This window comes from Podarcis gaigeae (assembly GCF_964106915.1).
Source record: "Podarcis gaigeae genome assembly, chromosome: 9".
Classification (NCBI taxonomy): Eukaryota; Metazoa; Chordata; class Lepidosauria; order Squamata; family Lacertidae; genus Podarcis; species Podarcis gaigeae.
The window spans coordinates 21,321,648-21,346,972 of NC_139685.1; the positions used below are offsets into that span (position 1 = coordinate 21,321,648).

The following is a 25,325-nucleotide window of genomic DNA, read 5'->3' on the forward strand; positions in this document are numbered from 1 at the left end:
GTCCCGTCCCCCCCCCCACTTTTTATTGGTTATTTATCCCAGGAGAGTGTTTTTTGTTTCTTTGTTTGTTTTTCGTTGGCTGTTCCTGTTATCTGTTCTGCTTCTCCTTCTCTGGCTTGTCATAGTGGAAAACTGAGAATTTCAAAAGTGATAGGGATTTTTGAAGACTCTATTTGGAGCTACAGATTTGCCTTCAACCACCAGGTGGAGCTCAAGTCCCACTGAGCCCATCTTTTTACATGTAGGGGTATCCCCTTTACAGGTAAGAACCCCAATGGTCTTACTTAAGATGAGTATCAAATGATATAGGTTGCCCTGCATATTAGTAGACACCTCTTGCTTCATGCCTAGAGTAATGTAATCATAGAATTGTAGCATTGGAAGGGACCCTGCTGATCATCTAGTCCAACCACCTGTAATGCAGGAATATGCATCTGTGTCAGCCTGGAGCATTAAAGAGATTCACTTCATTAGGTAAAAACTATATCTTATACTAAAATGGACATGGGTGGCGCTGTGGGTTAAACTACAGAGCCTAGGACTTGCCGATCAGAAGGTTGGCGGTTCGAATCCCCGTGACGGGGTGAGCTCCTGTTGCTTGGTCCCTGCTCCTGCCAACCTAGCAGTTCGAAAGCACATCAAAGTGCAAGTAGATAAATAGGTACTGCTCCGGCGGGAAGCTAAACGATGTTTCCTTGCAATGCTCTGGTTCGCCAGAAGCAGCTTAGTCCTGCTGGCCACATGACCCAGAAGCTGTACGCCAGCTCCCTCGGCCAATAAAGCGAGATGAGCGCCGCAACCCCAGAGTCGGTCACGACTGGACCTAATGGTCAGGGGTCCCTTTACCTTTACATGTTATCCTGCAATTGCATGCAGTGAAACTCTGTATTTCTCAGCTGTGTATTCCCACCAGTATTCTAGATCTAGACCCATTTTATCTCACTAGATCTAGAACTTTGCAGAGATAAAAGCTGCTTGGTGGTGTGGTGCAGTTTCGGGGGGAAATAGACTAAAGGGCAAAAGCTAAGCAGTCTTTTTCTCTCCATTTGCTTTTCACTTCACGGTGTACTAGGTACATGCAACTGCATGGTATTCTGCCCCCCAGACTCCTTCGAAGTAAGCTGGATGTCTCTATTTGTTCCCAATCTAACCTTACTTTCAATCACTGCTTTACAAGTTTAGGCTCAGTGCATTAGTAACAATGCTTTGAGTGAAGGATGCAGAGATGATTTTCGGCTTTATTATGTAGAATAATAGAGACCATCAAAAGGAAGGCAAAGTGCAAGGATGAAGCAGATTGCACCTTTGGAGATTCAGCTGTCTTGTAGCTGTTTTTATGAAATGTGTAAGCTTAGTGTTGTGATGAAAAAGCCCTAAAGAATTGCAAAGAAGCCAGTGATGTAAATTTATTCTGACATTAGCCTGAGAGGAAAAGCTGTGTTCACTTTAAAAAATTAAAAAGAAAGTTACTCCCCTAAAACACAAAACAGAAAAACAAATCAGGAACTCTGAACAGTTAATCACCATAATTGACAAAGGAAACCTATAACATTAAGTCCTGATTTAAATAGCTAATTGCACATTCACTTCATTTAGAAAAATGTACAGCACATTTCCTTACAATCAGGAAAAAGAAGGATGGATAAAAAATGTGTGGTATCCCCTGCCCCCATTCTCTTCGTTGCCATGTTGTAGGAATTCAGTGCTGTCCCAAGTATTTTAACTGTTAAATCCATCATGTATTGGACTCTTTCTGAAGCCCCAGTTTCACTGCAACAGGAAGGGAGGGTTTTTACTGACCCCTCGGTGTATTAGAGGAGTCTTGGCCATGCAAGTCATATTTGCAGTTGCCCAGACTGAAGTTTAGGCAATTCATTGGAGAGTTTTGGCGATGCAGATGGTGTTATAGTGAGGCATATTACAGATTCTTCCCACATAAACCTCTTGTTCTACCCCTTTGGTATTTTGGGGGAGGAGTGGGGACTGTGCCTCAGTTGTTCCCAGGCTGCTCATGTAATACAGTGGACGCTCCGGTTGCGAACGTGATCTGTGCGGGAAGCACGTTCACAACCCACAGTATCTGCAACCCACACCACCATGCCTGCACAAGCACTGGTTGCAATTCGGCTATTCTGCGCATGCGCAAGCGCTGAAACCAGGAAGTAACCCGTTCCTGTACTTCTGGGTTCGGCGCGGTGCACAACCCAAAATCGCGCAACCCAAAGCATCTGTAACCAAGGTATGACTGTAGTAGAATAGGCTTTTAGAACTTCTATTCTGGTGAAAACCCAGTCATACTTTTGCTACTTGGCACTTATGAGGTCCCGATGACAATTCTGAAGAGTGCACTGGGACACTGGAAAGACCCCTGTGCTGAATATATGAGAGAGATGTATGGAATTTTCAATAGTTCAGTATGTGTTGCATCCTTGAAACTTCTCGCCATTTGGGAATTGCTTGAGGAATACACAGTTACTATTAAGGATGGGAGAGAAATTCAGTTTGGGTCACTTTTCAACACGGACTTACCTAATCCATGCTTCTCGAAGCAATGCATCAACCGAAATGCAAGTAGCCGTCAAAATTTGCTTCTCTTTTAATTTTGTGATTTTGGTTCTGCAAACCCGCCCCTCCCTCAATGTTAAATTAGGGTCAAGTGTATCAAAAAAAGTGTACATATTAGTGCAGATAACAGAAATGCTCATAATATGGAAAATATGTTTGCAAAATGTGTGTATTAGAAGAAATATGCATCAGAATGCTGATGAATTTTTGTGAGACCTTTTCTTTTTTTAATCAAACTGATGCAGAAACGCGGCAAAATGCATTTAAGGGGGGGGTGAGAAACTGAAATGGACAGATTTGTCTATCTCTAATTACTGTTGTTCAAGTTTGTAAGTTTATTGTTCTGGCCAAAAGACCATGACAAACATGTAGCAATAGTGTTAATAAAATAATACCGAACAAGCATCCATAATATGAATCAACATCTACGATGTAAGAGAGATAAGATACCAAAGACACCAACAAGCTTAAATCCAGTTTGATTAATTACTGTTGTTAAGGAACTTTCTTCAGAATCCTTATTGATGTTTGGCACAAAGGTTAGAATTCATTAAAAGGGAGCAGTAAGGAATTACTCATCAACAAAATGAATTGAGGGAGCCACACCACTTTTTCTGAGTGTGTCTCACTCAGGTATATATCATAAAACATCTATGCTCAGATACCTGGCAGAAGTGTGTGCTTTGAACATTTGTTCTTGAAAATGCTGTTTGCGCAAAAGAGCTTAATTAGCTTCCTAGATGTGTTTCTGATACAGTACAGTAATGCTATTAAAAGTTCTGAAACTAAAACAAGGCAAAATTAAATTAGAAATGCTTATCACTAAATTTGCCTTATGACTATGAAGATGGTATGCCAAGGAATTGTGTGTGTGTGTTGTTTATATGTATATATAAGTTGAGAAGCAATAATTTGTAAGCAAAATATGTATGAAAATGTCTGTGTTTACCAAAAGTATGATCCAAACACCCCTAACATGAAATGGCGTGGCTACAGTGATTTTGGACTAGTCATTCGCATGTCTCCAGATTCATCCTCTCATCCAAGAGCACTGATATCTAAACTGATGAGCAGCTGGATTTCACTCTCTGATTTATCAGCCACAAGGGAGGTGGGCATATACTTTTATCACTTACAGAAATTTACACATGCCAATATTTCACATCTACTTGTACCAAGTAGATTTATGAGATACTGTTTAGTGAATACAAATGCATAACAGAACATCTGCAACGAAAGGAGAAGTTTTCAAGGTGGGAATGTTGCCATGGCCTACACTGAATCAAATTTGGAACATCACATCCCACACTCACATCCAAAACTGAATATCTCTTATATTGAATGTTGCATACAGGAATAGAGAAAGCTCAGCCAGATTTCATCTTGAGGCTTTTAGGTTAGTTGTCTACTTTTGAATTCAGTGGTGTGTGCGCCCAACCATATTTCATAGATTTCACCTTATAGAGCACTTCTGACTTTGAACAAGTTTGACTCTGTTCTATAACTGAAGAGGGTGGCAGTTCAACAAGAACTGTCCTGATCCACAAGCCCAAAAGGAGGGCCAGTGTGAGTGGGTTGGTGCAGGGGTTCCAAAAACAGATGTCAAAAACATCAGAGTGATCCGTGCTAGTGCTTTATTAGAAGAAGGTGAAACTGATAAGACAGCCTCCAGAGCCCTACTGCACTCCGAAACAGCAAACATTCATTATGACTTGTCTGTGAGGGGCTAATATGTTAAACAAGCTAAGTAAGATGACAACAACAACAACAACAACAACAACAATAATAATAATAATGAGTTTCCCCAGCCACTCTGGGCGGCTCCCAATCAAATGTTAAAAACAATACAGCATTAAATATTAAAAACTTCCCTGAACAGGGCTGCCTTCAGATGTATTTTAAAGATAGGATAGCTGCTTATTTCCTTCACATCTGAAGGGAGAGTGTTCCACAGGGTGGGTGCCACTACCGAGAAGGCCCTCTGTCTGGTTCCCTGTAACCTCACTTCTCGCAATGAGGGAACCGCCAGAAGGCCCTCGGTGCTGGATCTCAGTTTCCGGGATGAATGATGGGGGTGGAGACGCTCCTTCAGATATACAGGACCAAGGCCATTTAGGGCTTTAAAGCTCAGCACCAACACTTTGAATTGTGCTCGGAAATGTACTGGGAGCCAATGCAGATCTCTCAGGACAGGTGTTATGTGGTCCTGGCAGCCAATTCCAGTCACTAGTCTAGCTGCCGCATTCTGGATTAATTGCAGTTTCATCTTCAAAGGTAGCCCCACATAGAGCGCATTGCAGTAGTCCAAGCGGGAGATAACTAGAGCATGCACCACTCTGGTGAGACAGTCGGCAGGCAGGTAGGGTCTTAGCCTGCGTGCCAGGTGGAGCTGGTAGACAGCCGCCCTGGACCCAGAATTAACCTGCCCCTCCATGGACAGCTGTGAGTCCAAAATGACTCCCAGGCTGCGCACCTGGTCCTTCAAGGGCATAGTTACCCCATTCAGGACCAGGGAATCCCCCACACCTGCCCGCCCTCTGTCCCCCCAAAACAGTACTTCTGTCTTGTCAGGATTCAACCTCAATCTGTTAGCCACCATCCATCCTCCAACCGCCTTCAGGCACTCACACAGGACCTTCACCGCCTTCGCTGGTTCTGATTATTTAAAGGAAATAATAGCCCAATTAACACACCCCTTGCTTAGAGGCACCTTCCCAACCCATCTCTCAGATAAGGCAGTCAGCACAAGAAGCCTCCCCTCTCCAAACTAACTAAACCAAAACTAAGGCTTCAAAGTTTCAAACCCGGGGTTATCTTGACTACCAAGGTGACATTTACAGGCCTCCCAGGACATTTGCACCATTTGGATCTACACAATCTGCCCCATGTGTTCTTCCGTAGTTCCCTTGGGGTCTCAAAGGAGGGGAGTTGGCATTTGTGGTGCATTTGTTACTCAGTTGCAAGCAAAATCCACAACAACAACAAAAATCAACCGTATCACTGTAATTGTTACAATAATAATTAATAAGCAGTGCCACCATCCTCCAAGCCTTTGGAACCTATATCACAATCCTCCATGTTTCTTGTTCCATGTTGGCTGTCTTAGTGCTATCTTGATACAAAGCATGCATCCTTTTACTTAGGAAGCTAGTTTATCTGGATATATATACAGCGCCCCTGCTTTATAAAAGCACAACACCCTCCTTGAGCAGCTGCAATCATATATAAAGCTAGCCTGTTTTGCATGACAGCTGCTTTCATGGCAGAGGCGTCCTCACTGAGGGCAGCCAACCCCAGTGCAGTGTGTTTAAAGCTGCCTGCATTATCTCAGCAAACTCATTGACTTTCATCATGGTGAATATAATTCCAGCAGGTGGAATCAATACTATTAAATAATCACCATGGTTAAAAACTGATCAAAGTCCATCTTCCTTTCCAGGTTCGCCAATTTAATGCCCTGTCACTAGACAGGGCTGGCATCATCTGATACGGTACCCAAGGCAGACCCAGGTAACATCATCCATGCCACCCTGGGGGCAACCACAGCCAGGCATAGTTCCCACATACCCAATAGGTACCATTTGTTCTCACCCAGTAAATCCCAGGGGTCTGGTCCAGTTAGTCCCAGGCCATAACATGTCTGTAGTGGTCCTGGCTCCAGGAAACAACCCAAGGGTGTTGATCCCATGCTCCATATAGGTTCCCTTTTACCAGGTCTACTGTACGTTGCATTTTGTTGGTCCCAACAAATCCCTCCAGCTTGACTGATGGCATATAAAGGAGTTAACCATATGACCCCATCCCACATCTGCTTAGTATGACCCTAATACCTTCAGGATACTTTATCCCTTCTCGTCTCATTGCATTGACTGAGAAGGTAAGATCAGAGAGCAGCTCTTGTACACACTGAGGTACTGATGGATAGGACAGGGTGCACTTGCTTAGCATAGCATTCAAATAACATTGCACCACACAATAATCATTTTTATCCAATGGCTTGAAATATGTTGAGGAAGCCACTGTGTCCTTGCACTGGCATCTGTGTGCTGATCCAGCAGTTATAATAGCCAGTATTTTCTGCTGATCGATGGGTCCAATCGAGGTAGAGATTTCCACTGCCGCTGTGGGAGTTGATGACAGCCAAGCTCCTGGTCTACAGGAGGTACAGGAACATCTTGGCACAAGTGTGGATACAGTCAGTAGAGGAACCCTGGGACCCTCCAGATTATGATGGCTGTGACTGCCGCTGTCCACTCCAGGTACAACCTTTGAACAAGCAGACAGATATCATTTAGGCACAATTCTAGGCACATTGTCTCCTTGGAGCAGCACTACACAAGTAGCTGTCCCAGCTGGGCTCAGCATTTCAGCAACTTGCAATTGGCCAGAGTGCTTCCACCAGTGGACTGAGTGGAGCCAAACCCTTTGCTTCCCCTGACACTGCAGCCACTACAGCCTGTTCCAATATGAGTTGAAGCAACCTTTCCCCAGCCTGATAGGCCAACTTCTGTGGAGCTTGGAGGATCAGTTTCACTTCTTCTTGGTAGTCAGGGGTCTATCACACCTGCTAGAATTTGCACTGCTTTCAAGGCCCACCCAGATCTTGGGGCTGTTCTTGCATAAGCGCCAGTAGGAGTCCCAGTCGTAAGTGGAGCGGACTTGCCATTGCCTGTGTATGCCATGGGGGTGTTCTGCCTCCACCTCTGCTATTGCTCCCCAAGTATCTTGATATATGGCTATAATCCAATCAAGCAAACAGTGATTGCCTTGCATCTTCTGAGACCCATGCAGCTGCTGCCTTGGGGCTGGGTGTGCAGCCACATTGCTCACTGCCTCTCCCAGCAAGAGACTCAAACTGCCATCTCCTTCAACCCACAAATGTAACAGCCAGGCCAACAGTGTTTTGTGTGGCTACTGATGAAATTACTTAGCCAGCTCCATGAGCTCACCAGATTTATCATCCTGAACAGTATTCACCTAGATTGGCAAGGCTGGGGCAGCACCAACCCTACACTATTTCACTTTAGCCTGCATCAAAGGACGTGCAGCCAGCCTCATTCCCTCATCATCATCACTACTTCCCCTTCCTCATTCAAGGGGCTGTCCTCAGCTTTATCATCCCACCCTGATGGTGACCAAGCAGGTTGACCAAGAATAGTTGCACCCTAGGGCTATGCAAACAGTGTCCCCTTTTCTGTGCACATTGAGAAGCCAGTGTGAGAAGCTCCTTTTCCTGCTTCTCTAACTTTCCACCTGAATCCCTTACAACTTCACAGACGGTAGCTTGCATATCTCTTTCCCGAACCACATCCTCCTCCATGGCCTTCATCCACTCCTGCAAAGCCTTCAAGTCATCTCCCTGCATTTTCATCACAGGCAGAAACAGCCAGCCCACTGCCAAGGCTGCTTATCTTTTCCCAAGGGCTGCAGTGGTTAAATTCATCCACTCATAAAGGTAAAGGTAAATTAAAGGTACCCCTGCCCGTACGGGCCAGTCTTGACAGACTCTAGGGTTGTGCGCTCATCTCACTCTATAGGCCGGGAGCCAGCGCTGTCTGCAGACACTTCCGGGTCACGTGGCCAGCGGGTCACGTGACACTTCCGGGTCACATGGCGAGCCAGCGCAGCACACGAAACACCGTTTACCTTCCCGCTGGTAAGCGTTCCCTATTTATCTACTTGCACCCGGGGGTGCTTTCGAACTGCTAGGTTGGCAGGTGCTGGGACCGAACGACGGGAGAGCACACCGCCGCGGGGATTCGAACCGCCGACCATGCGATCGGCAAGTCCTAGGTGCTGAGGTTTTACCCACAGCGCCACCCGCGTCCCTGTCATCCACTCATAGGCAGCGGTTATAGCTGCTGGATCTACTTAGACAGGTTACCAATTCTGGGAAGCCCCAAGCCCATCCAGCACCTCTGCCACAGGCACCCACCCAATCTTCCTAACTCCAGCCAGGAATTTGCCATCTGGCTGCTATGGCTCCCCCAACGCATCCTTTCTCTGGAATCCTGCTAACTGTGCCTGTTGTCCTGATATTTTATTATGTTTTTGTATGCGTTGGAAGCTGTCCAGAGTGACTGAGACAACCCAGTCAGATGGGTGAGGTATAAACAATAACGTTGTTGTCATCACTATCACTATCATTATCATCATTATCCACAGATCAAAAGGAAGGCGGCTCCCATTTGAGTGTTAAAAACAATACAGCATTAAATATTAAAAACTTCCCTAAACAGGGCTGCCTTCAGATGTCTTTTAAAGATAAGATAGCTGCTTATTTCCTTGACATTTAATGGAAGGGCGTTCCACAGGGTGGGTGCCACTACTGAGAAGGCCCTCTGTCTGGTTCCCTGTAACCTCACTTCGCGCAATGAGGGAACCTCCAGAAGGCCCTCGGCGCTGGACCTCAGGGTCCGGGTAGAATGATGGGGGTGGAGACGCTCCTTCAGGCATACAGGACCGAGGCCGTTTAGGGCTTTAAAGCTCAGCATCAACACTTTGAATTGTGCTCAGAAACATACTGGGAGCCAATGCAGATCTCTCAGGATCGGTGTTATGTGGTCCTGGTGACCACTCCTAGTCACCAGTCTAGCTGCCGCATTCTGGATTAATTGCAGTTTCCGGGTCATCTTCAAATGTAGCCCTACATAGAGTGCATTGAAGTAGTCCAAGCGAGAGATAACTAGAGCATGCACCACTCTGGTGAGACAGTCATTGAAACATCAAGCGTTTGTCATGACTTGTCCTCGAGGGGCTAGAGGGGCAAACAATATCCATGCCAACAGTGCAATCCTATCCATTACTCTTACAAAAGAGTAAGCCTCATTGAGCTCAATGGGACTTACTCCCAGGTAAGTGTGTGGAGGATTGTATTCCAGGTTTACCTATTCTGATGATATTTCCCTGTTTTCCAGGCTGCTGAAACTGAAGTTTGCATTACCAGAAGAAAATTACCAGAATGGAAGTGTATCAAATGCTGCACTGTACTCCTATTAAAAATATTTACTGTGGCACAAATTAACAAGAAGACCTCACTTTTTTTGCAATTACTCTACTGAATTGCAAGGAACTGGGACTGTCGATATGCAAAGCAACCATCATAGAATCACATTAGCTAGCAAAATTAAGTTGGAACACATTAGGTAGTAAAATGAAGCTGTATGTTTATCGTTGTGTGAATTATTAATGAGGGGAATAGCTAAGGCAACAAAATTCTTTAGCATAGTTTTGAGGATTTAAAATTTTTGTATTTTGGGGGATATCCTATTAAAGAACTTAAAACAACCTTTTAAAACAAAACATTCAAAAATGAGAAACATGTTTTGAAGGAGGTAATAAAATTGAAGGATAGAATAAATTTATTGCTGTCTGAAAATATCGCATCTAATGTATAGGCCAGTTTTTCTGCACCTGTTTTTTATGAATGCAGCGAAGTGAATAAAGATATTAAACATATATTGAGTCCCATTATGATCTTGCTGATCTGTTTAGGATATCTTCTTAATGATAGCAGAAACTTCATGAAGTCATGGCATGAAGAGAATCATTTTTTGGTTATTTTCTCCCCTTCATGCTATATTATCCACTACACTCACCAAAGTCCAAACTTAAACACAGTTTGGAAGCATTGTACACAGCAAACTTCATGAGCCATGCAGACATGCAGCAAAACTTTGAAAGTATGCGCGCGCGCGCGCGCACACACACACACACACACACACACAATTTCTAAATATGTATTGATTGTTCTGCCTCTCCTTGCTTTTTCTCCAGGTTGGTAATATGCTACTTTCACTTTATTGAGATGGACTGATAGTAACTAACTTTAAAACACTTTTACTATCCCCCCACTTCAGGAATACACAATAGATGTTTTCTTCCGCCAAAGATGGAAAGATGAGAGATTAAAGTTTAAGGGTCCAATGAACATTCTTCGACTGAACAATTTAATGGCCAGCAAAATCTGGACTCCAGATACATTCTTTCATAATGGAAAGAAGTCAGTAGCTCACAACATGACAATGCCAAATAAGCTACTACGAATTCAAGATGACGGGACTCTCTTATATACCATGAGGTGCACATTTTATTTTGTCTTTTGATCACTGTCCTGGTAAGCTGTTCTCACTTTAGCATCAAGCCAGCATGATCCCTATTATTAACACTCTCATTTCACGGCATCCTGCAGCAAACACTCGGGTAAGCAGACTCCTAACATGGCAAAATACGCCATCCATTTCTCAGAGGTACTGGATGCAGAAAAGAACTGCATCCTTCCCAGGGCCCTGTTAATCTAAAGACCCCCCTAGTAGCCTATTCACACATACATACCACCCATTGCATGCTATGAAACTAGCAGATGAATAGTTCTGAGATGCCCCAATACAGGTGGATCAGAGATCAGTTACATTTGCAAAAAAAATACATAAACTTATCAGTTTGCAAATATTGGTTCATTTTGCATGAACATGTGGATTCTAAAAAAAGGAGACTGCAGCCACTGCACTCCTCTACTGATATTTCTGCTGTTGCGCTATCCAGGGCTTAGCATTTGAACCTAGGCTCATCTTTTTCAGCCCAACCACAAGCTGTAAACCAAGCACAAACCTTGTTTGCAGCACATGGCTTGTCTAGAATGAGAACACCTATGAGCCTGAGTTCAGATGAATCAATAACCCAAAGCAAGAGGTCCAAGGAATTAGTGTGTTGCCCATGGGAACCCATATGCTTATACGTTCATACTAAGCCATGGTTTGACTTAGTGTTTCATGCAAACCAGTTTGCTGCATGTTTCTAGTTTTGCTAGATGAGTCTTTGCTTTGATTCATTTATTTTTGGGGCTGCTTTTATTGAAACAACCAATATTTATTTATTTATTTTTTAGGTACGTGCCTTTAATTGGACTTCTGTGTTCATGTGGCACATATATTTGAACTGAATGTTTCTGGGTAACCTGTAGTTCCATAATTCACCATTTCATTCAGCTGGCCTTATAGTTTTGGGATCTGTTTTGTTGTGATGAGGCAGGGTCCTCTGAAGGATGAAATAAAACAAATAAAGGACAAATAGAGGGTTAAGTTTTAATTCGTTTTGTGTAATTAATCTCTGCAATCTGTAAATTCAGTTTATTTTTATGGAATTGTTTTTCATGACTCTTTAACAGCAGACTTAAGTATAGTGGTCTTTTCCCTTTTAGGCTTACTGTCCAGGCTGAGTGTCCAATGCACTTAGAAGACTTCCCTATGGATGCCCATTCGTGCCCATTGAAATTTGGCAGCTGTAAGTAACATGGCTAAAAGCGCAGCCTATAGCTAGTAAATATCTTACGTAGTTCAACATCTCATTTCTGCTCTTGGACTTGCTCACAATTTATGTATGCTTCAGCAACATTGTGCTGCATTATATATTCTGGGGGTTTTTTATATTTAAAATAATTCATTTCCAGTGCTTTTGTATTTGAACATGTTAGCTAATTCCCTGGGTTCTTGTTTTTCCAGAAGATATTATGGCCTAATTGCAGCATTCATCATAAGTAATGTCATTTATTGACCAATAGGTTTAAATCGTTATAGTAGCAGAGTGACACAATTGTTAATACAGCACCTGGATAAGAATAATTACATACCTGATGTAGCGTGGAATATGAAATAAAATATCTGAAAAACATGTGCTTTGAAATTACGCCAATGCAGTCCCTACACAAGCTGAAGTTTATCTTAATGTTTTGTTCTTTTGTACTTGTATGAAGGCTGTAGCAAGTAAAATCTTCTACAATACTCTTCTAATGCAACAAATACTCTTTTTAAATTGTACAAAATAAGTGCAACTGAAAATGCATTTGCACTAAATAGTGAGCTGGTTCACACATCACTTTAAGTCAAAGTTTAGTTTAACTATGATTTAAAAGGGCTGTTTGGAGCTTTGCTATAGTTTGGCTCAGTGTTATGTTCAACCCAAGCGAAGAACAATCCTTGGTTACAGCTCACTTTTTTTGTAGAAAGAAACGGGCCAAACCATTCCAACCCGTGTACCAGCACACTGTGCTTAAGCTTAACTATGGTTTAAAGTGATGTGTGAACCAGGCTAATATGAGGATAGGCTAACTGGTATGAGTCCATGCTTAATTGTTTGTTTGTGTGGTGGAAAGGTGACAATATATCTCACTAATATTTTGTTCTTCCTTTGAGAAGTATAGACTTGGCTCAGACACTACACAAAAAACCATGGCTTGTAAAATCACATGGGTTGTTGTGACTTCTGAGCAGACATTTTGTGAATCAACTTTGCTTTGAAGCTAGTTTGCAGATCACACTTTGTGTAATCCTTTGTGATAAAATGTCCTTCACCAAAGTAGTAATAATATACATTTTTATTGTGGTTGTGAATTACGTTTTATTCATTGTGCTTTGAACTTAGGCATCAGCCTCTCAGTTAGATTTAAGCAACCACATCTCACCCAGGAGAAAGGATGTCTCTTTTGATGTGAATGCTCTTGCAAGTTTTCAAGGTAAAATAGGTTGAGTCACCTAAGAATTACATAATGAAAGAATCCTTAGTTGACACTCTTAGTCCACATGTGGACACAGACAAACAGGAGAGCCTCAAAGGGCCTTAGGGAAGGGAGGCATTGGTGACTGAATAGGGTCATTGTTTTGTCCAGGGTTTCTCAAACTTGGGTCTTCAGCTATTTTTAGACTACAACTCCCATCATCCCTAGCTAGCAGGACCAGTGGCCAGGGATGATGGCAATTGTAGTCCAAAAACAGCTGGAGACCCAAGTTTGGGAAACCCTGGTCTAGTCAGTTAAGGAAGGGCTCTGGATGCCTCAGATTTTAATTCCTGGACACGACCTAAAGAAAAAAACAATATGTGCTCTGGTTAAGATCTACGGAGCAAATAAAAGTAGATAACACTGATGTGTTTGAATCTTTAATTTGAATTTTTGCTGAGAGCATCTCTTTGGGTGAAAAGCTTCCTTTTTAAAAGAAGAAAATGCTAATGTATAATGCTGAGAGTGTCCAATGGTTTGATGAGGAGTGCAGTTTGATGGGGAAAGGCTCTAAAAGGCTCCTGTTTTTCTTACAGGAAGTCAGGGCTAAGCAATCTTTCCTTTTGTTATTTTCAATTAGGGGAAAAAAATTAAAGGCCTTATTACCACACAAAGAGCACCAGGTTTTTGTGATCCATGGATGCTGCTTTTAAATGCTTTCCTTAATAAAGACCATAAAACCTTCTGGCAAGTGGTCTCTGGAGTTTTGCATTCTTGATCACAAGCTCTATGTCTGAGGACCTCTTTAGAGCCAACTTTACAGACACAGATGATACTATTACATCTTATTTAGGCTCTCTACTTGATGCTGTGCTATGAGTCACACCAAAATGGAACCCAGTTTCTGTAAAAGAAGTCTTACCTGTGATTCCTCAGATCAAGAGTGGGAAGGATCCAAGGATTGATTAATATCCCTCTGAAACTTATAAAAGTAAGGCAACTTTGGTGGGCACAATTGTTGGATGCCCTTTTTACTACAATGAATTGTTCTGGCATGATCCTTTCTAGCTGGAAGAAACAATAGTGGTACCTTTTTTTTAAAAAAAGGGTCAAGCTTGTGATCTGAGAAACTGTAAACCTATTAGCCTGCCATCAATCAAGGGGGAGTTGTATGCCAGGTTCTTAAGCAATGGAATGATTTCTTTCTTAGAATCTGAGAATATACTTACTGATTCTCAAGCAGCATTTAGAGAAGATTGTTCAACCCTTGATCACTGTCTGATCCTTGGTCACCTTCCTGAAAAATATACAAGAACCTTGTGAGTGAAACTGTTTGCTGCCTTCATGGATTTAAAGGTAGCTTTTGGTTATATTTCCAGCATCAAGTTATGGCAGAAAGTGGATGAAATTCTTGTTGATAAAAGACTTCTCGCTTCTTCCTCTTTTGCCTTTATATTGCAATAGTCTTTCACAAATCAGATGTGGTAATAAGGGACAGTTTACTAAAGATAAACCCACAAGCAAGGGAGTTAAGCAAGGATGTATACTTGCTGCTACTTTGTTTAATTTGTTCCTAAATGATCCCAGAACTGTCTGAAATGACCCAGATGGACTCCTACCAAAACTAGGTAATAGGAATGAATGAATGAAACTTTATTTGTGTCATAGCACCAAAAACATTGTGATATACATAGAACAAAATAAAAAGTAAATTATATAAAACACAGTTTAGGGTCCTGAATCAGCAGGTAATAGGAAAATTTGTATCTTACTTTATGCAGTTTTCCCCTCTTGCTCTATACTTGGGCTAAAATGCCTGTTATCTCAGTTTTTAATCTACTGTAAGCACAATTGTTTAAAGTTCAATTATGGAAAAGAAAAGATTTTAGCTTTTGAAAACGGCATTTCCCAGCATAGGTGGGTTTTAGATGCTCAAATTATGGAGCAAGTTATATTGGGGGTAAAATTCAATCATGCTACATTGTGGTCTACTCACAGATACCTGGAACATGCTTTATAAAATAGGAATGTAATTGTTATTGCATTTCACACCTAATTATTGAAGCTGAGCTTGAGCAATAAGATGAGATGGTGTTTATTTATTCATCTTAAAGTATCAGATACCATGTTTTCAGAACAATTGTCTCCCAAAGTGGTTTACAATCATTAAATACATCAGCCGTCATTAAAATACAACAATAAAACTTCTGAATTTGATTAGAATAAGGCAGATGAACAAATATTTGTTTGTCAAATGCTTCACACCTCAGTCTGGGGGTGGAGCTGGGAGAGGCACATATATATCCAAAGTATAGGGTATGGGCTTCTGAGACCTGTAGCTGAGCAATCCAGCCCTTGGAGACCTTTCATTCTCAGTTCAGGGATGAGGTAGTTTTCAATTGACTGTCCTAAAAAGTGTGCAAGAGGGGATGTTCCATAATCTCTGTCCCATGATGGTAAAAAGTGAAGGTCTTCAAAACAACAAAAAAAGAGCTCGCCATGCATGCAGGGACTGAGGGAAAAATGAGTAAGAAGCTCTATAAGAAGCTAGCACCATTCCTGTTGGATGGGAGAAAAATGATCCCTGTGCAGCAGGAGACAACGATTGAAGAAACATCCAAGGACCAGCAATATGAGTCTTTAGCCCATTACCCTTGGCCCAGATGACATTGAGATGTCTCCCAGCACTGATCCAACAGAGGCAACTATTCGTTTACAACAGCTAACACATCCTGCAATGAAGCCACAGCAGCACACATTGCAGAAGGTTGTTGTACACCAGGAACTATTCTGGAGGAGCCTATAGGACACAGTAGGTCAGTGCAAGGGGAGCTCCTAGTGAGCAGCTTGCTCTAACAATAGCTATTGGTGAACTTTTCGACTCTCTGCCTGCATCTGCCTCTCCTTTGTCCTGTTCCCTTCTGAAGAACTAGAGTCTCTTAAAAGGCCAACACTCATCTAAATGGAGGTATGTTCCCTGAGTGCCACAGTCTCCAACCTAATGCATTTCCTGTGTCTGGTGCACTCAACACACCCTTGAGAATCCTGTCTTCGATTCTACAGGCCCTGGTACTATGGGATCTCTTCTGCCTGCCAGCCTTGGATTTCATGATCCCTGATCTTCAGCATGAGACTCATAGTCAGGAACCTAGACCAGCTCCTTGGCCAGTGACACTGTAGGCTCGGGGATCATGACAGGCACCTGATGTTAGGGACTAGGTACACTGATTTCCCGAAGAAAGTAAAAGGGCATGGGGCAACAGTGGCAGCTATATGTTGGTCTAACATGTCGTTCAGGCTCCTGCTCACCAGTAACTCTCGCTGGTGAAACTGTGGGAAAAGCCTCCATCACTCTAGGCAGGATCACTTGAGGTCCTGTTGATCCTGGAATGCAACAGTGGAAAGCACCCTGTGCCATGATGCCTGAGAGATGCAACCCATGGTTTGGAATGACAAGATGGATCCAACATTGCTGCTGCCTAATGTTGGTGAACCAGATGTGTGGGTCATCTCTCTCTAAACCTCCAGTTCTCATTTGAAGATTTATTCTTAACTTTCCAGAGTTAATTCTACATAGTTTCTGATGAGAGCAGTCCCTGCACACACCACAGTTTAGTCCTGGTCAGCCTCTTCTGCTTTCAAGTTTCACAGAGTTACAAGGTGAGTGGTTTTTGGTTTTTTTACACCTCTCTTAAATGCCCTCCTCCTCCTTGCTTTATTGCCAATGCTATATGTGAAATTTAAGAACCTGGTTCAAACTGCAGCAACTTCATGACACCTAGGTGCGCCATGAATGTAGTGTTTCTCAAAAGATGCTGACAACTCCTACATAACCGTTGCAGCATATACATCTCTCACAAAATATAGGGGTTCCATTATACTCATGGAAATACTCACGGAAATACCCCTGCATTCCCTCAAACAAGCAGCCCTGAAGTGCATGCCTGAGTCATCATTAACAATAGAGAACCTGCTGTGCTTACCATATTTGCAACCGAAACCAAAGATACCTTGAACACTGTTTATCCACTGAAAATAGAGAGGGTGTAGCCTACTGACCTGTCCTTTATTTTATGCACAGGTGTAGACGAAGTAAACCCAAACGTGGAAGAAACAGAATGGAATGTCCCAGATAGAAAAGTATTCGCGACACCCCGATCTGTGGAAGCGGAGTTTTTTGGAGAAGAAAACACCCCAAGATGCAGAAACCAAACTAGCCCCACCTTCTCCTGGTGCTAGATAGAGTGGCCAACTAAATACTCATATTAAGCAGTCAACCTGAGAAACAGGAGGCAAGTAGATAATGATGTCTGTGAAGGATCTGGTCATCAAATGGCAAAGGGCAGGTGAAAGCTTCAGCTTCTTACATGAGCAGATACAAATAAGACACAGAGATATGGTTTGTTTATTTAATCAAATTAAAAACAACAACACCATGACTAACATCTTAATACATAACAGGTACCATTTCCATTATTACATTTGTGCCACTCGTTTGGAAGGTAGGGACAACAAAGCTGATTTTATCAGCATGTCCTGGATAATGTCATTTTATTTTCCCTGAAAGCCCCAAACATTGATTGCAGCATGCTATTATTTACTTTAATATTTAATAAATTATAATGCTGCTTTAAATTGATCTTAACTGTGATCCTTTGTGTTTAAAAGTACAGTTAAGACAATAAAGAGCTCATGGATATTTATGTGATGCCATATTTTGGAGATAAGATAACCAAGCATTTTTATTTCTGAAAATGGAAGGGTCAGGTATTTCAAAATTACTCTTGTGCTATATATATTCTTTGTTTTTACTGTTATTGTTTATGTAAATTTAAATGAACAATAAATAAATAAAGGGCTGTTTCACTGAACACCTCCGGTGGTTTGTTTGTTTGTTTGTTTGTCTTTTGCCACGTTTGTGGGTCATGAAACATCCACTCTCTCTATTTCCAAGCAAACTGAAAACATAGTTTGGTCAACGTTGTTCAACTGAAACAAAAATGTTTCGATTTACAAGAGAAAAGGCGCTGTAGAAACAACAATTCATGGATGAAACTGAATAGAAAGTGCAGAGCAACCTTAATCCGATTGGCTTAAGATAAATGCTTATTGTTTAAGCTTATTGTTTAAATGTCTATAAACAATAAGTGGGGTCAGTAAGAGAACCGCAGCAGAGGGCAACCCAACAACAGAGACAGGAGAAGCATTGGGGGTGTTTTTTTGCTTCGTGTTCTCCTTCTTTCTCTCCCTCCATGATGGGGCGGAAAACCTCCCTCTTCTCCTCTCCCATGTACAGCCATCGGTGCTTGACAAGTAAGTAAAGGGTATAGAATGGGGACGCTGGGAATTCACATTTTGATCGTAGCTGGAAATGAATTTAGGGGCTTTGAAGGCTCAGCTCTCATTTGAGATTGGCTTCTCTGAGCCTCCAACTTCAAATTCAAGACTGGGGGTAGGTGCCATTGCTTTGCAGTGATGCCAGTCCTCCTTGGATGCTCCTTTCCAGGGGGCAATCCTTGGGCAGTGTTCTTCGGCTCTGTGTAGCTTTCAATGTGGGGTTCCTCAGGGTTCAAATTTATCCCCTATGCATTATGTGTAGGGCTGCCTCTGAAGAAGGTTTGGAAACTTCAACAGGTGCAGAATTTGGCAATCAGTTAGCTTATCCAAGCAATTAATTTAAGCATATTACGCCAATCTCATGGTGTAGAAGGCTGGATGTCCTAGAGTATGATCATTGCCAAAACCAAATTACTGATGGCTTTCTGAAATTTACACAGAGGGAATACATGTTTTAGGACAAATTTCCCGTTCTTTGGGGGCAGTTTTCTAATATCTGGCCTGGAAATGGCCCTAATATTGCAGGTACAAAGAAGAGGTTTGCTATACCTGTGGAGAAGAGAATTGCACAAGCTATGGCTATAAGAACTTCTGCAACCTGCTTGCAGTGTTTTTCTATACTGCTTATGTGGTATTCTGTGAAGTGGTTTGAGTCTTCAGTAGCTATTTTCTAGATGATGTGATCATGTTAGGGGTTAAGGATAAGGTTATGCTTGAATTCCTTGATTTGGACTTCTCATGAGTAGAACATAAGGACACAAAGAAATCAAGGCACAAAGAAATTGTGATGATTTTTGCATCCACAAGAATTATGATAGTATAGTTATCCAAGTACTCTGATGCTAAAGGTTTATAGTTTGCAGTTGTCTATGTCGGTATCTCTGGGCAACATTAAGGTGTGCTGATTTTCACATTGATATTCATATTGAAGCAGGAATTTCTTCTCTGGATGATGTGTCCATGAAGCCCTTTATTATTAGTGATCAGACATATGCCATTCTGCTGTGGTTAGTGAGAGCCTATAGCTGGCATCTCACAATGTCAAAGAATTCTGGATCAGCTATAGTAATAGCAATGTATAGTTGTTGTTAAACCACTTTGCTTTTTTAATGAAATATGTAGCGTATAAGTATTTTAAAAAAATTATACATAATAGCAGTCTTATTCATTTCTTGGTATATACAGGATTGTTTGTGTTATGGAAATACATTTTGCTTTCATACACTGCAAGTTTTAGTTTCTGGCAGAGTCCATGCTGTCAAAAGTTCCTGTAATTCAAATCTGGTAACTTACTTTCCCAACTGCAAACCAATGTGATTTAATGCAGATACAATAACATGAATTCCCTTAAATCTAAATTAACAATTGCCTATAAGAAAAACTAAAAATTTTATACAACTGAATCCATGTTTTCCATTGTAGGATAACATAAATGAAGTATCCCATTCTTTAAATATCTTTGCTCCATGGCATCTCCTGAAGGCCCATCAGATATCAGACTTCTAGGGGGCGAAATCATGAATAGATGTGGGGAACCTTTGGCCCCCCAGATGTTGCTGATCTTACAACCCCCATCATACCTGGCCGTCTGCCATGCTTACTGGGACTGACTAGAGTTGCAATTCAGCAACATCTGGAGGGCCAGAGGTTCCTGACACTTGCCCTAAGATGTTAATGGGAGATGTTTATGCTGAGCAGTCTTTTTAAATCAATTTTGAGATAAATATGTTACATCCTTAATCTATTTTGAAAGCAGATATCCAGTATTTTCACAATCACAAAGCAAGGAATTTTGGATGCAGTTATGTGCTCCATATGCCCCTTTCTTCCCATGTTGTTCTCTCACCTGCTTCTGAGCAGGTATCAGCTGGACGTATGTACATAGGGCCTGCCATCACTTGAGTGACAGTTAAGGGAAGGAAGCCAGCCTATGCCCTCTCTCTTTTCCCAGTCTGGCTTCTCATCTCTGCTGAGACAAGCAGCGCAGGCCCCTGGGGAACACTGCAGGCCTAATGGATGTAGTGGGAGGTTGTGGTTGCTGCACTGGTGCCAGCACTGATCTGTAACCATCTCTGCATCCTGTCCTCTGCACATGGAGAACCGCTTTGCATCCTTTATGTGTACTCTTACATCAGGGATTGGGGAGTTTTGTTTCGTTGAGGGTCACATTCCCTTAGTGGCAATCTGTCAGAGCCACGTGCCAGTAATAGGTGGGTCCAGAGCTCAAAGTGGGTGGGGCCAGCCCCTTCTCCCTTTTACGGACACCCCTTTCCCCCCTCCCTCTCTGTCTCCCTCCCTATCTCCTAGCTAAGTTGATGGCAGAGGGCCAGGGCTCTCAATGGATTTGCTTGCTGACAGCTTCTCCCCTGAATCACTCAATCCATTTCAGGTTTTCCCCTTCCCATCCTATTTCCCCTACCCTCATGAAACTGGGCCAAGGCCTGCATAGGTTCTTTCCCCCCTGTCTTATATAGACAAAGCACTTCCAAGTTCCTACTGCTTAAGAGATCAAGAGAGTCAGTGAATATCAGAGGCTATGCTGAATTCTCTGAGCAGCTATGCCCATATAATTGCTCTCTTTTGAGCTGATAACGTGTATTCTTATTTCCCCCCTGTAGATGCATATACATCTTCAGAAGTGACCTACAAGTGGACCTTCAATGCATCTAATTCAGTAGAAGTGGCCCCGGACGGTTCGAGGTTGAATCAGTATGATCTCATAGGGCAAACAATTGGAGAAGAAACAGCTAAATCAAGTACAGGTTAGTAAGACAAAGAAGAAACCATTTGAGTCCTTTTTCCTTCAGCCACTGGTGCACTTTTGGCCATACATGCAGACTACACTCTGTGGCCTTGCCAGGTTGACTTGAGGACACAGGAAATTATAGATGCGATAACTTAATTTAAAGTATTTATATACCACTGAATTACCAAAGTCTCTAAGTGATGTTACTATAATATGCTATATCATAGAGGGCTTCCATATGGGAGCTCTAGGTTGCAAAATGGCTCGTTTAGATATAATTCTCTCTGTGTTAATTGGAATGTGAACGTCCACATACTCCATTTTTTAGTTTTAGATGTATTTCTGAGTGACCTATCATCATTGTTTGAATTTTTCTGTGCTGTGCTTTGTAGCTCCTTGCCCTAATCATTACTCCCTACCCTCCACTAGCTTTTCCTATTTGTGGCGTGTACACAGATATTTGTGTCCCTGTGCACATAAAATAAATGAATTGCCAGACATTCACAAGAGCAAACATTGCCAATCTTTACTTATCATGTTTCATGGTTACTTACCATGTTTCAAGGGTGTGTTTTTTTTGGGGGGGGGTTATCTATTTCTACAGTGGTACCTCGGGTTACATACGCTTCAGGTTACAGACTCCGCTAACCCTGAAATAGTGCTTCAGGTTAAGAACTTTGCTTCAGGATGAGAACAGAAATCGTGCTCCGGCGGCGCAGCAGCAGCAGGAGGCCCCATTAGCTAAAGTGGTGCTTCAGGTTAAGAACAGTTTCAGGTTAATTACGGACCTCCGGAACAAATTAAGTACTAAACCTGAGGTACCACTGTATTAGGTTTGTTTTTTTAAAAAAAATTAATAGGTCCTTGGAACTGGATTGCTCAAATTCAGATGTACCTTCTGCATGTGGCAAGTGGTACAAAAATGTTTGCTTGCACCACTTGGACTACCAGAATCAGAATGGCTGGAATGTGTTCCAAAAAGTTAACACACATGACAAACCATACACCCAAAACAGTGTGCTAAGGAGCAACAACATGGGTTATTTTTATTTAACAGAGTTTCCATTGTAAGCAGAAATCTGGATTAAATATAATTTTTTTTAAAATGGGCTGCCATTTTGATGATGTCAGTGTCAGGTGGACACTGCAAGAAACTTCCATGCATGAGCTGTACAATAAACCCCCGTCTAGGAAGCATCTGGAGTCATAGTTCTGGATGATTCAACAATAGTAGATTCAACATTCACTTTTGTAGAGACTGCAGAGTAAAGGAAAATGTTGAGATCCAAAGAATTGTGCATTTAGTTCTGTACTCTTCCCCATCACGCAAATCACGTTTTAGACCAAAGTGAGCTTTAGGTGCAGCTTTTAAGGCTTTGAGGGTGTGCTGCTCAAAATTAAACTCTCAATCAATCCAGCCAGATGGGCAGGGTATAAATAACTACTACTACTACTACTACTACTACTACTACTACTACTATGGTCAATGACCAATATTCAAAATGAAGCTTCGTCCAAATATATAAAATAGTATCAAAACAAAGTAACTAACTATAACAATAACATCACTAGTAACTGTATCATACTATAAAACGCAAGGCATAGAAAGCAAAAGTATAAATTAGCTGAAATTAATTCTTAGGTGTGCTTTTGTGGGGCTCAATCTTTGTTTGGATTTACCAACATATAGCTTTTTTGAGAGGGGCTTGTGTGGAAATCTGCAGTATGCTTGCCTTGTTAAAGCAGATGTCTTGTCATGAAAAATGGTTTATTGTGGAGGCAATTCATAATTATTTCTAGCGCTCCTCCTAATTTGATCCATTCATTTCTAGGTGAATACAAAGTAATGACAGCTCATTTTCATTTGAAGAGGAAGATCGGTTATTTTGTGATTCAGACCTACCTCCCCTGCATCATGACAGTCATCCTGTCCCAGGTGTCATTCTGGCTGAACAGAGAATCTGTCCCGGCAAGGACGGTCTTTGGTGCGTATTGTGATAGACACCTGGATGTTGTGTTAGTTTGCCTTGAAGGCATCTCAGCATTTCAGGTGCCAGCTATAGCACATTTAGTTCATCTATCTTTTCATTCTTTTAAGAATGCATTCTCTTTTTGTGATTGAAGTTCATTATGCAGTGTGACAAACTGTGGCTATTTGTCACTAATACTACTTTCAGGTACAGGCCGCAGAGCTCCAGGGAGTTGGAAGGGGATTAACATATGAAAGCGAAGCATGTTGAGTCAATATGTAGAGTCAAGATTCCACCTAAACATTAGGAAGAACTTCCTGACAGTAAGAGCTGTTTGACAGTGGAATTTGCTGCCAAGGAGTGTGGTGGAGTCTCCTTCTTTGGAGGTCTTTAAGCAGAGGCTTGACAACCATATGTCAGGAGTGCTCTGATGGTGTTTCCTGCTTGGCAGGGGGTTGGACTCGATGGCCCTTGTGGTCTCTTCCAACTCTATGATTCTATGATTCTAATATTCTACTGGCATTAAAATACAGGAGGAAAAAATGTGCCTGGTTTTAGGAAAGTTCTGGTGGTAAATGTTTTCAAGTCCAGCTTTCTCTCTTGAATTCTGGTCTGCCATTTTTATGCCATGCAAGTAGAGACCACAGTCCATATCAGGAGTGCTCCCGTGCCCAAAGGAAGCTTGGTGCTTCAATGCAACATGGAACTTGTCATACAGCTTTGAGATTGGGATGACTCCATGTCAGAGTCTGGGTACCAGCAGGGGTACATTTCTCAATCATGTTCCTGTTGTAAAAGAGGAGAAAAGCCTGGTGGATGTTTTGGCTTGCTATTATTATGTGTACAAAGTGATGACCTACCATCCCGTGTGCCCCTGCCTCCAGTCAAAGTCCCATTAGAACGATCCTACATCATTACTTGCTTTTCCTCCAGGGGCATTAGTAGGGTGCAATGACAGCTGCCAGCCAGCTGCCACCGAAAGGAGTTTCATCACTACTAACGAAGAGGAAAAGTTGAGAAAGCTGCTGCCAATGGCAACCTCTTCTAAACTGAACCCATATCATTTTCCCCCACTCAGCCCAGTTTTAAGAACTCGTTTTTTGCGCCTTTCATTGCAGTCATATCCCTTCATTACATTTTTTTTCTTTCAACATAATATTTTCTATGTGTCTCAGCCTACACCACTCCCATTTTGGCAAACATCACCCACCCACCCACCCACCCACACACACACACACACACACAGAGAGAGAGATTTCAGGGCTTATAGGGATTTTCAGTACCAGCAATCCAACCTTCCCAAGGAGTGGATGGAGGGGAGTACAGTTTCAGCCCAGTGAAAACCCCATGCAGAGGCAAGTGGTACCTCGGGTTACATACGCTTCAGGTTACAGAGTCCGCTAACCCAGAAATAGTGCTTCAGGTTAAGAACTTTGCTTCAGGATGAGAACAGAAATCGTGCTCCGGCAGCGTGGCAGCAGCAGGAGGCCCCATTAGCTAAAGTGGTGCTTCAGGTTAAGAACAGTTTCAGGTTAAGAACGGACCTCTGGAACGAATTAAGTACTTAACCCGAGGTACCACTGTATGTCCAATCTGCATTCTTTTTTTGAATGCCACTTGAGTTAAAGTTACAGTGGAGAAATGTAAGTTGTGCCTCATTTGTGCGTTTGCCTGGGGCAGGCAGGGGAACACCCTGGTAGCTTCCCTGTGCTAGCACTGGGTTAGGAATACATCCAAGCACAATTATCAAAAGAGCAGTTGCATGGGGACCATTCTCAAACCCAAGAGCAGATATGCTTGCAGAATAGTGGGTGTGGCGATCACACAGGGTCCCCGGACGTTTGACGGTCTATTGACCCTGTGCCACCACTGTCATTGCTTTCTTCGCTGCCACCAACCCCTTTCTCATGGGTACACACGGAGTCCAGACAGTTGTTAACATTAACAAATAATCAAGTTTATTTTTATAAGCATGAAAAAGCTTATGGTTTCAGTTAATTTTTCTTGGCAGTTTCTTAATCTTAGTTTCTTTACTGACCCAACGTTCCTAACAACTTCAAACCGATTATCCCAACTAACTATCTGACTCCACCTAACAATTCCTCTCACTCTCTCACAACACAACTCAACCAACCCACAGACTATTCCTCCCTCTTCCTTCTCCAACTCCCAACCCTCAACTGACTTCCACACAACTCCAACTCTCACTCTAACT

General features: G+C 42.3%; 1 protein-coding gene and 1 long non-coding RNA gene across 5 annotated transcripts in view; both read left to right on the plus strand.

Annotated features, from left to right (window-relative positions):
- Positions 1–25,325, plus strand: part of GABRA2 (gamma-aminobutyric acid type A receptor subunit alpha2) — a 69,483-nt gene that overhangs the window by 34,158 nt on the left and 10,000 nt on the right. For 3 of the 4 annotated variants that reach the window (XM_083755035.1, XM_083755036.1, XM_083755034.1), the window contains 4 exons: positions 10,425–10,645; positions 11,765–11,847; positions 21,013–21,156; positions 22,973–23,125. In XM_083755035.1, coding sequence (XP_083611161.1) covers positions 10,425–10,645; positions 11,765–11,847; positions 21,013–21,156; positions 22,973–23,125 — 601 coding nt within the window. The remainder of the gene's footprint in view (positions 1–10,424; positions 10,646–11,764; positions 11,848–21,012; positions 21,157–22,972; positions 23,126–25,325) is intronic. The other variant, XM_083755037.1, reaches the window with a different exon arrangement.
- On the plus strand, positions 25–9,808 carry LOC310852175. The gene is made up of 3 exons (XR_014568008.1): positions 25–262; positions 6,005–6,075; positions 9,483–9,808. It is a non-coding gene; the product is annotated as an uncharacterized lncRNA (long non-coding RNA).